Source organism: Quercus suber, unplaced genomic scaffold (assembly GCF_002906115.3).
Source record: "Quercus suber isolate HL8 unplaced genomic scaffold, Cork oak 2.0 scaffold_113, whole genome shotgun sequence".
Lineage (NCBI taxonomy): Eukaryota > Viridiplantae > Streptophyta > Magnoliopsida > Fagales > Fagaceae > Quercus > Quercus suber.
The window spans coordinates 1,093,204-1,107,561 of NW_027069578.1; the positions used below are offsets into that span (position 1 = coordinate 1,093,204).

Below are 14,358 nucleotides of genomic sequence, written 5' to 3' on the forward strand. Positions count from 1 at the left end.
CTAGATATAATGAAATTGTACACTAGTATATATATATTAGGTGTGTAATTCCAAAATGGTGCATTGGTACACACTGTAATATTCTGTTCCAATAATCAATCTAAAATGACATTTGAAACGGAATTCAAGGCCTTGCCCGTTAACACTTTCATTTGGGCTAAACTACTTGTGTAAATATCTGTTAATAAGAGTAAACAATAGGGGTATAATAGAAATATACGAAGAAAAATCACCAGCCCTATTTAATATTCACCCAAACCCACAATTTTCCCGCCATTTTCCGCTACTCTCTCTCTCCAAAAAGTGGCTGAGCAGAGCTTGAGATTTGAGAAACCCTAGCGAGCGAGCGAGAGAGAGAGAGAGAGAGAGAGAGGAGAGAGAGACAGAGAGCTCTGCTCAGCCACTTTTTGGAGAGAGAGAGTAGCGGAAAATGGCGGGAAAATTGTGGGTTTGGGTGAATATTAAATAGGGCTGGTGATTTTTCTTCGTATATTTCTATTATACCCCTATTGTTTACTCTTATTAACAGATATTTACACAAGTAGTTTAGCCCAAATGAAAGTGTTAACGGGCAAGGCCTTGAATTCCGTTTCAAATGTCATTTTAGATTGATTATTGGAACAGAATATTACAGTGTGTACCAATGCACCATTTTGGAATTACACACCTAATATATATATACTAGTGTACAATTTCATTATATCTAGGGTGCATTTGGAATGCACGTTTCCAACCCCACGTCTGTGTTTGGTGTTTGAAATAGTGGGACTTATGGCTATAGTGCATTGTTCATGGACTAGGCAAAGTACAAAAACACATAAACAATGTTTTGCTTTTAAAAAAAATATTTTGCTACAGTGTTTTCAACAATAAATTTTTAGTTTTTAGCAAATAAGCGGTATTCAAACAGACCCCTAATTAACCAATACGACGTTTTATATATGATATGAGAATACGATTAGTCAAATGAAGAATTTGGGCTTCAATATTTAAAAAAAAATTCAACATAGTCTAGAATTAGGAGTGGCAAAATCTGACACGACTCGCGAACCCGACATGACTAACCCGTTTATAAACAGGTCATGGGTTGAGGCTAAACAGGTTCATGTTATATTCGAGTTGACACGGCTAACCTGTTTAATAAACAGGTCGTGTTCAACATGTAAACCCGTTTGACTCGTTTAGTTTATAAAATTATTAGTTATTTTGATATTATTGCTTAATTAATGTTTTTTTTTATATGTTTATTACTATATTTATAGTTGTAATTGTATTTTAATTTTAGATATATGAGAATTGATAAAAATTATATAGGTTTGGTATGACCTATTAATCAAATAGATTATTAAATGGGTCATTTGTATTGATCTTTACTTGACTTGTTCATTAAATGAGTTAAACGTGCCGGGTCAGGTCGACTTGTTTAATAAACAGGTCGTGTTTGAGTTGAGGATTCCTGACACATTTGCTAAATAGGTTGGGTTCGGGCCAACCTATATAGCTGAATACTTGTGGCTTGTCACGACACGAACCTGACCCGTGAACACAAATTGCCACCTCTATCTAGAACAACCTGGAATAGTTGAAATTTATTTGAAACATCAAAACATACTAGAATTTAGACCAAAACGGAATAGGGAGGGTAAGTGCACTGGATTAAGCATCGGAATGTAACATAGTTTAAAGCCTTGGTTAGAGGGCTGTAAACAAGCTAAGTATTATTGATTATTGAATGTTGAAGCTTGACTCGTTAACAAGAGCAAAATGTTTAAGCTCAGCTTAAGCTTGAACCAAGTTTACAAACAATGTTTGAGTTTAAACTTGTCAGAAAGTTCAAAAACTTTAATTTGGCTTGGCTTGGCTTGATTCATTAGTTAAATCAATTTCGAGCTTGAGCTCAAACTGAAGCTTTTGAGCTCAAGATCCAAGATAAGTACATTATCAAAGCCCATTTGGTTTGGAGTTTGGACTAGTGGTTTCAACTCCCAATTAATTAAAAGTTTAGTAAGATATGAGTTTAATTTTCAAGTTCATATTAAGTTTTACCAAGCTCATAAACCAGCCTAAGCTCAACTTGTTTTTGATTTAGTCCATTGTTCACGAGTCTGTTCACAATGATGGCTCCAAGAATCTTCTTACAAGATAGTCATTAAAAAAATTAAATTAAACAAAATTTAATAAAAAGAAACTTGAATATATCAACACCATAAAAAAAGAAAACACAGATACATGAAATTTTACAATTTCTTTCTACAAGTTTTCATATTTTGAAATTGTTGCATGATAGCGTCAATATCAATGCTATCAACTGCATCTCTTTCAATATATACAACCGAGCAATTCTTTATCTACTAAAGTAAGAGGACTCGCGTTAGTGCTTGTATAATAAAATAAGAATAACATTTTAGCCAATCAAGCCCGAAATTCACTCTTATCATACCATACAAAGTTATGTAAAAATACATGGTTGCTATATATATATATATGAGCATTGTTCACATTGTATTTCAATATTTTATTTTATTCTCTCTCCTTTTACTCTCATGTATCATTAGATCCCTCTCTCTCTCTCTCTCTCTCTATGAAGATAAAAAAAAAAAGGAAGTGATTATTTAAATAAAATATAATGTAGAATAGATAATATGATGTAGGTGTTTTTGAAAAGAGTTTAAATTTTGTAAGGATTTAGTGTAAAACCTCTTGTTTACACCCTCCAATACATGATGACACTTTGGCAATTTAAAATTAGTGAATACATGCTATCACACACAATACTTTCTCCCTAATACCCAAAAACATTGAAGAAAGAAAAGAGAGCTTCTCTATGTTGCTTCCAATTATAATTAGAAAAACTAATTGTATGTCTAATTGTCTATAATCAAAGCAATAAATCTAACACAGTGCTGGCTTGGATCCACAAAAGCAATAAATCCAACATAGTGCTTGCTTGGAGCTGAAAGATAGATTGCTTGATTATGTCTACTGCTAGAAAACAAAAAGGCTTATTCTAAAATATAGAGAAGGACATGGAAGTTTGTGGCGCTAAAGAGCAACAAAGCCAAAAACACCTTAGTTCATCTATGATGGAGATTCATCTATTTATCCCCGAATACACTGTGATTTGGATATCTGGCACCTGCCTCTCCGAATATACAATTGTCTTTATCTTAAACTAGTCCGTATTCGGCAACCAATAACGCGCGGAAAGAACTTTGAAGTTTTTGAAATTGGGTATCGTGAGCAATTATTGTGTGTGGTATATCTTATCACTTATTTGTACTTTCTTGAAAAGATACGTGGCATGGCATGCTAGTATTAGAGGGGTAAAATAAGGGTTTTACACACATCTTTACAAATTTGACTCTATTGAAAAATAGTTATGTAAAATTGAAAAAGTAGGTTGTTATGCTAAAATATGTAGGAATTTTTGCATTGATGATAGAATGCTCTAAGCACTAATATATTATTTGTTAGAAAAAGTGCATATTAAGAAACGATTTTAAATTATCCTTATGAAAATACAATTTTAAAAATTACAATTAAGTGTTTGGTAAGACTACAGTTTGACAAATTAGCTATTAATCTAAAATTGCTTCTCAAATGTTAAATTACTAAAAGGAACTTAACTTGTTATGAAAGGTTATCTAGTATTTTGTTATTAGAATCTTTTTATCTTTTCATCTTGCTAGGAAAAATTTCAAGTATTGAATCTTCTAGGGGAATATGTTTCACTCGGATTTTGGTCATTTCATAAAAGACATTCTATCTTCAACAAACTCTCTTTAGAGTTTCTTTCTCTCATACTATACATAATACAAGACAAGATAATGCTGTAGCTCATGCTTTGGTAAGGAGAGCTTAGCCTGTTTGGTTTTCACATTACTCATATCTCTTTCTCATATCTCATTTTCCATGACTCAAAACTCATTTTCATATCTCATGTTTCATTCTCTACTTTTTCTTAACTCACTCTACAATGTGTTTGGCTCAAATATTTGGGTATTGTTTTCAACTTACAACTCAAATTTACTAAAATTTGTAAAGCCCACATGTCTATTTATTCAGAACGGTAACAGTTCCCAACCAACGAAAATTTTCCTCTGCACTCCTNAAACCTACGGCCAAACCCTCATAAACATACAAACACAAATGAATACAAACATAAACCCACGGGTACCCAAAGATGTTCAAATCAAAACCCACAAATACCCAAATAAAAAACCACAAATACAAACCCTCTTAAACGTACAAAGTTACAAACATAAACCCATAGATGCCCAAATCAAATCTGAACCCCACACCACAAATCTGAACTCACAACAGCTACCCACATCTCAGATCCAAACCCACCATAGCCATACCACAAATCTGGTGGAGTGCATTGTGTTCATCATGAAGAAGAAAGGAAGAGGCACTGATGTGAGAAGTTAGAAAGAAAAAAAGAAAGAGGAAAAGAAAGAAAGAAAGAAAGAAAGAAGGAAGCTGTGGAGAGAAATGAGCAGAAGTGAGGAAGAAAGAAAGCAAAGGCAAAAGAAAGAAAGAGAAAAAGAAGGAGACATTGGTTGGTGTCAGGAGTTGAGTGTGACAATACAATGTAATGGTTCCCACAATTTTCCTTTATTTACCAAATTGTCATTTAACTCATATCTCAAAAATCTAAAAACACCAAAAATGTGTTTTCATTTCTCATCACTCATTCTTAATATTTTGAGTAATGAGTGATGAGAATTGAATTATGAGAATCAAGCCAAACAACATTTTCTTTGGTGGGGTCCACAATTTTTGGGTGATGAGTGATGGAAATTGAGATATGAGTGATGAAAACAAGTAAACCAAACAGACACTTATGTTATGTTTGGTAACATTTTTTATTTTTTATTTTTTATTTTCAAAAACTTGTTTTTGGGAATATAAAGAAAAAACAATTTTCTTGTATTTTTGAAATCAAAAACATGTTTGGTTAGCTGAAATTAAAAAGATAATTTTTTGAAGAAAAAAAAATAGAAAAATACTAAAATATGTTGTTACTAGGATTTGAACTATAATGCTAATTCATTAAATGAGACAGATTTATTAAATTAAATTCGTGTTTTCATTGACTTTTGAAAATTAGAAACTAAAAACAACATTTTGCATATTTTTAGTTTCCTTCACAAATTGAGTTTTGAGAACAATTTTTGTTTTCTATCCATTTTGGGTTACCAAACAAGTTTTTTAGTCTCAAAAATAGAAAATTGTTTTTGAAAACAGAAAATAAGGGGGAAAAATAGTTATCAAACATACCCTTAGTTTCTTTTCCTTTACTGGTTTGGATGGAATTTGTTCCACTTGACATTAAAAGTTTTGCAAAGGCTAATTTTCCAATCCCTTAATTTAATCCCAAGAAGTTTTGATTCTAAAAAAAAGAAAAAAAAGAAAATCCCTATTGAAATGCCCCCTTTCTAAAGCACAAATCATTTGTGTTTATAAGCCCCACAATTTTACACAACAAATAAAAAAATGCCTTTGATCTAAGCCACAATAAAAACCAAAATCTACTGAGACAGAGAGAGAGAAAGTGAAGCATATGGCGAGCGAGATGTGAGCATTTGTTCATAAAGAGGTGTGTCTGGCCTTTTCATTTCATAGAGATGATTTTTTCCATATGTGTTTTGGGAATACTGGGTTCAAAAGCGAAACTAATATTTAGGCCCTTGTGGGTTCTAGTTAGCTAAACTAGTAAAGTTTTGATAATTGAATAAGAGATCCATGGTTCAATCCCCGCCTACACCAAAAATTGATTGGTATTTTGGTTTGATGATAAAGACTATCATTAGAAGCGGATGCCATAGGTAAAACTCCCTCAAAAATATTTAGGCCCTTGGGTAATTGTAACCTATGTATGGGGCATTAAAGTGGTGGAATTTGGATTTAAAATAAAAATGGTCGATTTATAGTTAGTTGTTGTTGTCGTGTTTATCTTTAGTTTATTTCAAAAAACAAAAAAATGGCTCAAATTTTATTTAGAGTTTCAACTTTTTTTAATTATATATATATATATTTAAAAAAAAAAAAATTTTAGGGTGGTCAACCACCCATGTTAATTAAAAATTAATTTTTTAGGGTCATATAATTTTTTTCCTAGGTCAGCACCCTAACTAATACATAGCACCACTCCTACTAGTTCATGAACATTTTTTTTGGGGGGAGGGGGGGGGGGGGTGTTCTGCTCATTTATTTAAATAAATCTAAAATTAAGACTCAACTTGACTTGTTTATAAACAAACAAACATGAACAAATTTTTTATCGAACTAAGACAAACAATTTATAAATGGTTTGGTTTATTTACTTCCCTAGCTAGAGGTACCAAATTTTAGGTGTCTATCTCTAATGGCCGAATGAGAATGTTGACTTGATTGGAACCCTTTTAATGGTGCATAGGGTACGTATTTTTGTCATTAGATAAACCTATCATGTAATATTGAATAGATTTTTATTTAAATTAAAAATTAAGGTAGATGAAAAAAATAACTTAAAATTAATAACAATAATTATTTTCTTTAAAAAGTATTAGACTTTTAATAGTGGAATTATATACGTGTGGTAGAAGAATAAGGCATTCACTTGTGGCAAACAAATTTTTTGTGGCCTAACAAATTTTTGGATAATTTGAATGTGGCAGCGCTTGGAAATTGTTAATAGAGTGAGTTAATGATAGGGATCGCAATAGGGTGGGATGGGTTGGATTAGGGGTGCTCTATTCCTACCTTGTCTCCTCTTCAAGGTTGAGAAAATTTGTATAGAGTGAGCAAGGATGGACCTAGGATTTTAAGTTAGCGAGGCTGGAGTATAAAGAAAAAAAAAAAAAAAAATCCAAATACCATATAATATTAAAAAACTATAAATACTCAAAATCTTTATTTCTAAATACACAAGGATGCAATCATTTACCAATAAAGACAAAGACAAACAAAAACAAAATAATGTCTTTTTTAATACTAGGCTGTCTAGGATTTTTATTATTATTTGAAGTTAGAGCATTTACATTGATGGTGCTAAAAATTTTAGCTTTTAACACCTCAAAAAGTTACTTTGTATATTTTACCACCCCACTTTACAATAAACCCAATACCAAATGTTTTTTTTTTACAACTTCATTTAAAATAATATAAATAATTCATTAAAATAATAAAAGAAGCGAGATAATTTGAGTTTTTTAATTGAAGGAAGAAATATAATCTTAATAAAATATTGTATTTTATTTTTAACAACTTGCTATAATCAACTGGTATTTATACCAGTTTACTGTAGTTACAAAAAATTTAACTTTAACTTCTTCAATAACACATAATTTTTTAGTTCTTTGGTGGTAAAACAATTTTTTTTTGGCTAAAATATAATTACCGTTGCAAATATTTTTATTGTTTTTCTTAAGTTTTTTGGTTAGGTAGTTGCTATTTGGGTGAGACTAATTAGGTTTATTGTGGAGAAAAGGGGGTCTAAGATTTTGGAAGACGGCCTAACGACAAAAATAAAAAATATTATAACTAATTTTTTTTTTGGGGGACCAAGGGGCCTGGGCCCCCTTGGGCCCCCACCTGGGTATGTCCTTGAGAGTGAGAGCAGAATAGGTTAGATTTAGAATGAAATGAGTAAATCTGTGTATGGCAAAACGGGACAAAACAAGACAAGACATACGGGATGAGAAAGTTTTGCAATCCCTAATTGGTGGTAAATTTATACTGCCAGAATGTGGTGATGTGTTGATAGCCATAATGATTTTCAATAGGGCAATTTTTTCAGGTTGTATTACTTTCTTTAATGACTATCACACTTTCATCGTAATCTCATGGAAATTACGATAGCATCATCATGCCAAACACGGTATTTTGGATCAATAGCATCATTATGATATAAGTTGAGCGAGCCTAATCCAAATTTTCCAAAAGAACATAAATTGTAATAACAATAATAATAGAGTCTTGTCAAAAAAAATAAATATCTGTTTTTTTTTTTTTTTTGGTTATTTTAACCCAAGACACAAATACATCAAACAAATGAAAACATGAAATATAGTCATCTAGAAATTCCTTTTATCTAATGGATTCAACAGTCATAATATTATTCCCTGTACGGAAAAAGCAAATCTAGACAAGTAGATATCCATATAATTTTCATCGCTATCATCTGATTCTGAACTAATGCCAATTTTAGTTCATGAGAAGAGCTCGTACTCCTTGGCTGAAAGGATGATAGTCCTTAGTCCCCCAATAGGTGCTACAATCATCAATGCCACACCAAGCACAATGCAGATCTGAAATGCAAGTTAAAACAAAATTATGTTAAGAAATAAGAAAAAGTAGGCAAAAGATTACACAATTCTTTTTGGTATGATATATAAAGCAATTTTTAACACACCCAATTGGCCATCCAAGTTATGCTGAAAGGTTTGGGTTTATAGATGATGAGCCACATGATGCAGGGGAGCTGCAAAGATATAAAAAAAAACATAAACTTTAGCATTCTATTGGATTATTTTCTATGAACTTTGAAGAATAAGCAGTCCATTCAAGGTTGCAGTATTTTGAAATGGTTGAGGAAGGAAAGAAGAATCATTTGCTTACATAGTATGTTGTTGGGGCCAAAACAAGTCCTCCAAAGAAACCAAGGAGACCACCGAAGAAAGGGATTATTATCCCGACCATCATTGTAAACGCTGCAGTCAAAAAACAAGAATGAAAGAAAGAAAGAAGAATTACCATGCAAAAAAGGTAGAGTTACATAATTAGTAATGCTACCAATTGAAACATGCAATCGGAATTCATGTGAGAGAGGAGTGTAAACTTACCAACATATACATTGCGAGTGATAAATCGGAGTGTGAAAGATGGTTTGAACTTCAATTTCTTCACCAGAAAAGTTTCCATCATGTCGAACACTGGTATAGCATATATCTGTGGTTTTCAACGATTTGGTTAAAAATAATGACCGACAAAACAAACTCTGTTATATCAAAAACTTTTGAGAACATAATCTTCTCCATGTCATGGTTAAGATTTTATTTTCGGAAACTAATAGTGTGTAGAGTGTGGTATTGGAAACACCTTTAGACTTGTAATACTAAATCTGAACAATGAAATAGATTAATTTCAAATGGAGAGGATGTTAATACTCAGTTTTGACAGAAAATTGGAAATATATTCGAACATGAAATGTTGAAACGCACCTGGTAGCTTCCAATGACATGGATAACAACAAACATGTTAGCTGCTGCAATAAGCCAACCGGGTTTCTCTAGTGTCAAGAGGATGTTGTCCTCAACAGAATTTCCAAACATCCAGTACCCGACCAGACCAACAGGGAAGTAGCAAATGGCCACAACGATATATGCAACAACCACTCCTCTCCACATGGGGCCCTTTGAAGGTTTCTCTGGAGTAGAAGGGATTGTTGCTTGGATTTCCAAAACCACGTTGTGACCAGCGTAGGCAAATGCTACATCACCCAAGGCGGTGAAGACATTAAAAGTAATTCCGACTGCGCTTTTGGCTGTGTAACCGTAGTCCACATCTGGTTGAACACCCTTTGCAGCAGAAGCTGTCCAAGCAATAGTTGAGTAACTGCAAAAACAACCCCCCAAAAGGGGTTTTGAAGAAAAATACATTAATCTAAAGTTTCAATGATGTACATAAAATTTTCAGGTAATGTTAACACGGGTGGTTTGTGTATTACGTTAAGGACATGACTGCTGCAGCCAGTGAGATACCGGAAATAGAGTTGAAGTTGGGGAGATGAGACAGAACAAAGTGCACAGAAGCGAAAATCATGATGAAGTAAGTGGTCCTGATAGATTTGCAATTGGGGCAAACTATGTCATGGAACTTCTTCAATGATTTCCCTCCTGTGACCATGTACACAATGTCTGTACTAATTTCAACAACTAGCTGTTGAGGCACCACAATCCAAAGTCCAAGCTTTTCACCAAAGGCATGCTGACCAAGCTCATGGTACCTATCAAACCGCTTACCCGGAACCATTTCGTGCATCTCAACCATTTGCCATAGTGTGTAGAAGGTGATCACCCATGACAAAATAAGGACAGTGACACCAGGACCCCTATTATTCCACAAAAAAAGAAAAAAAGAAAAATCATTTGGTTAGAATGATGTATTAGCAACCAACCAATCTGTTCTGTTGAAAACAGAAGCAAAACTTTAATTAATTTCAAGTGTTTATATACCCAGAAATGATCAGGAACAAAGTCATAGGTTAAACACCTAACATTAAGATTAACAGAAGAGAGGAAAAGAAAACCTATGCCGATTCAAATATTCTATTGAACAATCCCTTGCAAAGTTTTAACCCTCAAACATTAAACGGAAGGACAGGAAAAAAAATATTGAAGGTACAACAAGTTACAAGTATTTTGTTTCTAAAACTTTGTATAGATATTCATCCAAACAAAATCAAAATTTTTTATAAACATCTTTTATAAGAATTTTTTTTAAATTAAAAAAAAAAACACAATTCATGATTATTCTACCTGTAAGGTCATAATAATCAAGTTTTTGAGAAAATTTGTGCAGAACCCAGGAATGAAATACTATAACAATTACAACAACCAAGTTTGACTCTCAAAATTTTAAGGTTTATTATGGATTCTCAACAAATTAATCAAAGTGGATCACATGTATTCTTTTTCGCTAAAAATGAAATACCATCAAAATATACTAATTAAATATGAAATAAACGTACCATCTACCTTGTTTATGATGAGACAAACATCAAATTAGCATAGACCCCAGAAACCAAATACTATCAAAATACTAATTATATAGACATGAAACAAACTTTCCATATCCACATTCACCATATTTATGGTTAAAAAAACATGATTTTTGCACGTAATTCAGAAACCAAATACTATACCACCGCACACTTTTAGTGCGATGATCACTTCAAGTATAAGTGCTTGTAGGGTGTGGAGAGGCAAGGGCCGGGGTTTAAGTTTCCAAGAGGGAGTTTCACACACATATACACTTAGATTAGGTTAGAGTAGAATTTCTATCTTGTATATATAAAAAAAGAAACGAAATACTGTAAAAATACTAATTAGACAAAAAACAAACTTTCCTTGTCCATATTCACCATTGATTATTATTAGACAAACATGATTTTTGCACAAAAACCAAATACTATCAAAATACTAAATATATTAGATATGAAACAAACTTTTCATATCCATTTCTACCATGTTTATGATTGAACAAACAAGATTGTTGCATGGAAGCCAGAAACCAAATAGGTAAAACTTAGATACAATATTTTGTGTACTATGCGTTAGGTTCTCTCCCTAAAAATTAGCCATGTGTTTATTTCACAATCTTAGTAAACGGGTGTTAGAACTTCTTCTTTCCCCTAGAAAAATTAATTAATCTAGCGTTGCACTTCAATGCTTTCTGTCTCTGTTCATTCCCCCCCTTTTCTCTAGTGGAACTCCAAGGCTTTCATTGACGGATCGATATATCATGCCTTGACAAAAGCTCAATCCATTATTCACTGTCTTTGCATAATCTTCGCCTTTCATTTATATTAAATACTTCTTGTAGAATTTTCCAGATTCAAACTCAAGATTATTTTTATAAAAGAAAAAAAAATTTGGAAGAAGAAGAAGAAACCAAGGAAAAAATAAACCAGAAATTGTTGGAAGAAAAGTTCCAAAACGAGAAATTTTATTTAGCCTTAATCTCGTTGGAAGAAAAGTTCCAAAACGAGAAATTTTATTTAGCCTTAATCTCTCTCTGTACATTAACTTCTTCACCAACCAATATTGGAAAAAACCAAAAAATAAAAAGTGAAGACAGATTTTTTTTCCCGTCTCCTTCACACCACGCAGTATAGGTCTACAATAACTTTTGAAATTCTCACAACTAGTAAATCCTGCAAAGTCGAGTCTTTTCACAGCAAAGTCCCTAAACCCATCCTCGCTTTTCATACCCACACAAATCCCAGATCCATCAATGAAAGCCTTGGAGTTCCACCTCCCATTTGAATTCCAAGCCCACCACTACTCCTATTAGGTTCTGTTTGTTTTAGGGATGATGTTTTCTAGAAAATGAGTTATTTAAAAAAAAAAAAAATTTCTATAAAACTATCTCATTTTCTTATGTTTGTTAGCAATCTTAAATAAGTTGAAAAATAATTTTCTAACTTCCCTTATTTAGCTTGCTGGGAGATAAAATTGTTTTTCAAAAAAAATTAGTGGAAAACAATCTTTAAAAATAGGCCATGTTTTTTATGTTGACTAAAGATAGTTTTCCTTTGACTCATTTTTTTTATGTTACTAAACACTGAAAATATAGAAAACTATCTTTACACAATGTTTTCCATTTAAACAAACAAAGCGTGACGCATGTTTTCGCCAAAAGTGCATGATTTCTATTCAAGAAAGCATGGGTGCATAATTACCAGGAAAAGAGAGAAAGAGGGACTGAACTGAGAGAGAAAAGGAGGACTAGCTTAATTTTGTTTGAGTTCAAGCGTTTGAGTTTAACACCGTCTTACTAAAATCGTGAAATAGCCATGAGGCTGATTTTTAAGAACAATGTACTGTATTTAAGTTTTGCTCAAACCAAACACTATAAAAATACTAATTAGAGACGAAACAAACTTTCCATGTTCATATTTACCCCGTTTATTATCAAGAAAACATGATTTTTGCACAGAATCCAGAAAACAAATACTATCAAAATTACTAATTAGACATGAAACAAGCTTTCCATATCTATATTCACCATGTTTATTATCAGACAATCATGATTTTTTCCCAGAACCCAAATACTGATTAAAGAGATGAAAAAAAAGAAAAGAAAAAGACATATTTTACCATCCTAGATGTGACATGGCATAAGGCAGGCTGAGAACACCGGCACCGACCATGGCAGTGACATTGTGGAAAGCCGAGTACCACCATTTGGCATTCCTAGAGGCAGTGATTGGAAGCCAGTCATCGATTGCCTTCTGCCTTGCTGCCTCTTCCTCTGTCATATTTGGAGCCATGTTTTGCCTCTTGTTAGGCAAAAGATTCAACTCCTAGGCAATGTCTGACAGATCCAACAATCTAGGCCTTCCAATTTCCAATCCAAGCACAGTGCGTTTCATTCAGGTACCTAAACAAACATATATATAACAACTATTGGAATCTCAGAAGCCATAATTAGGAAAACTTGTTTTTGGGTGATAAGAATGTACAATGTGACAGATGGTTGCAACAGTATGCATGCAGAGCTGTGTGGGTGTCTAAAATTACTAGAAAGTCCAATTCACCATAGCGTGGACCATGGTGATGGTATCCATATCTCATAGCGTCGTGTTTTTAGTAATTTCATAGTTTGGATATTAGTACTTCTCCAAGTCCAATGAATATTGGTGGTATTTGGTATCTCCAGAATTTGTAGTAATACTTGCTGGCGGGCTTGCTTATTTGCCAACTTAATAATATTACAGTTACAAACTATTTTATAATATTTTTATAAATTATTAATGTCGTAAATTCTTACTTGTTAGCATATGAGAATATTACAAATATTTATTTATTTATTTACCAATAATCACTCATTAAATCAATGGTTTGCAAATTAATTGGATTTTTTTTTAATATTTATAAATTATTCAAGATTCTTTTTTTTAATAAAAAATTTAAATTTATTAAATGTTGAGAACCTAAATGCAAATTTGTAAAATGACAACTGGAAAGACATGAGAACCATATTGGTGTCATTTTTTAAATTTGCTGTCATTTTGGTTATTGCTGTCATTTTACTTATGAAACAACATGGCAAACGGTCGAGCTGGGTTGGGTTCAGGTCGAGTTAATCGGGTTGCAGGTCAAATGGGCCGGGTTAAAAAATGGCCATTTTGAACGGGTTGAAATGAGTTGGGTCAATTGGGTTGCAGGTGGGTTTGGGCTGACCCATATTTTCACATGAAAAAGAAAACAAATAAATGCCAAATTTTTAGAGAGAATGAATCAAATCAATCAAGGAAATAAATTGTACATAATACCCTTTGGTTTTTTTTTTTTTTTTCATTAAGTGGGCACCTACAATTATTAGACTATTTGTGTAAATTGTGTTACTGTTATACATGAGAAGGGAAAAAAAAAAAAAACCAAAAAATATAAAACTTTCTATATCCTTCCAATTCTAATAGTTTTGTGCATGACTAAAATTCTTTGTACTCATAATAACAAAATCTTCCATGTTAATAACTCATAAGCAGAATGCTTATAATGCTTATAATTACAAATTTATAACTTGAGAGAGAGATAGATTCTAAGGAGCACAAAAAGTATATATTTTAAGTTTGCGCACTTCATA

The 14,358-nt window shown here is 32.5% G+C and overlaps 1 protein-coding gene across 1 annotated transcript; it reads right to left on the reverse strand.

The window, feature by feature from the left end:
• Positions 1-8,042: 8,042 nt before the first annotated feature.
• Positions 8,043-13,155, reverse strand: LOC111985479 (lysine histidine transporter 1). The gene is made up of 7 exons (XM_024017123.2): positions 12,867-13,155; positions 9,713-10,096; positions 9,207-9,600; positions 8,829-8,934; positions 8,605-8,696; positions 8,399-8,467; positions 8,043-8,294 (listed from the first exon to the last, which is right to left on the reverse strand). Exons 1-7 carry the CDS (start codon positions 13,037-13,039, stop codon positions 8,196-8,198), a joined length of 1,317 nt encoding a protein of 438 aa, XP_023872891.1. The 5' UTR covers positions 13,040-13,155; the 3' UTR covers positions 8,043-8,195.
• Between the last annotated feature and the right edge of the window lie 1,203 nt (positions 13,156-14,358).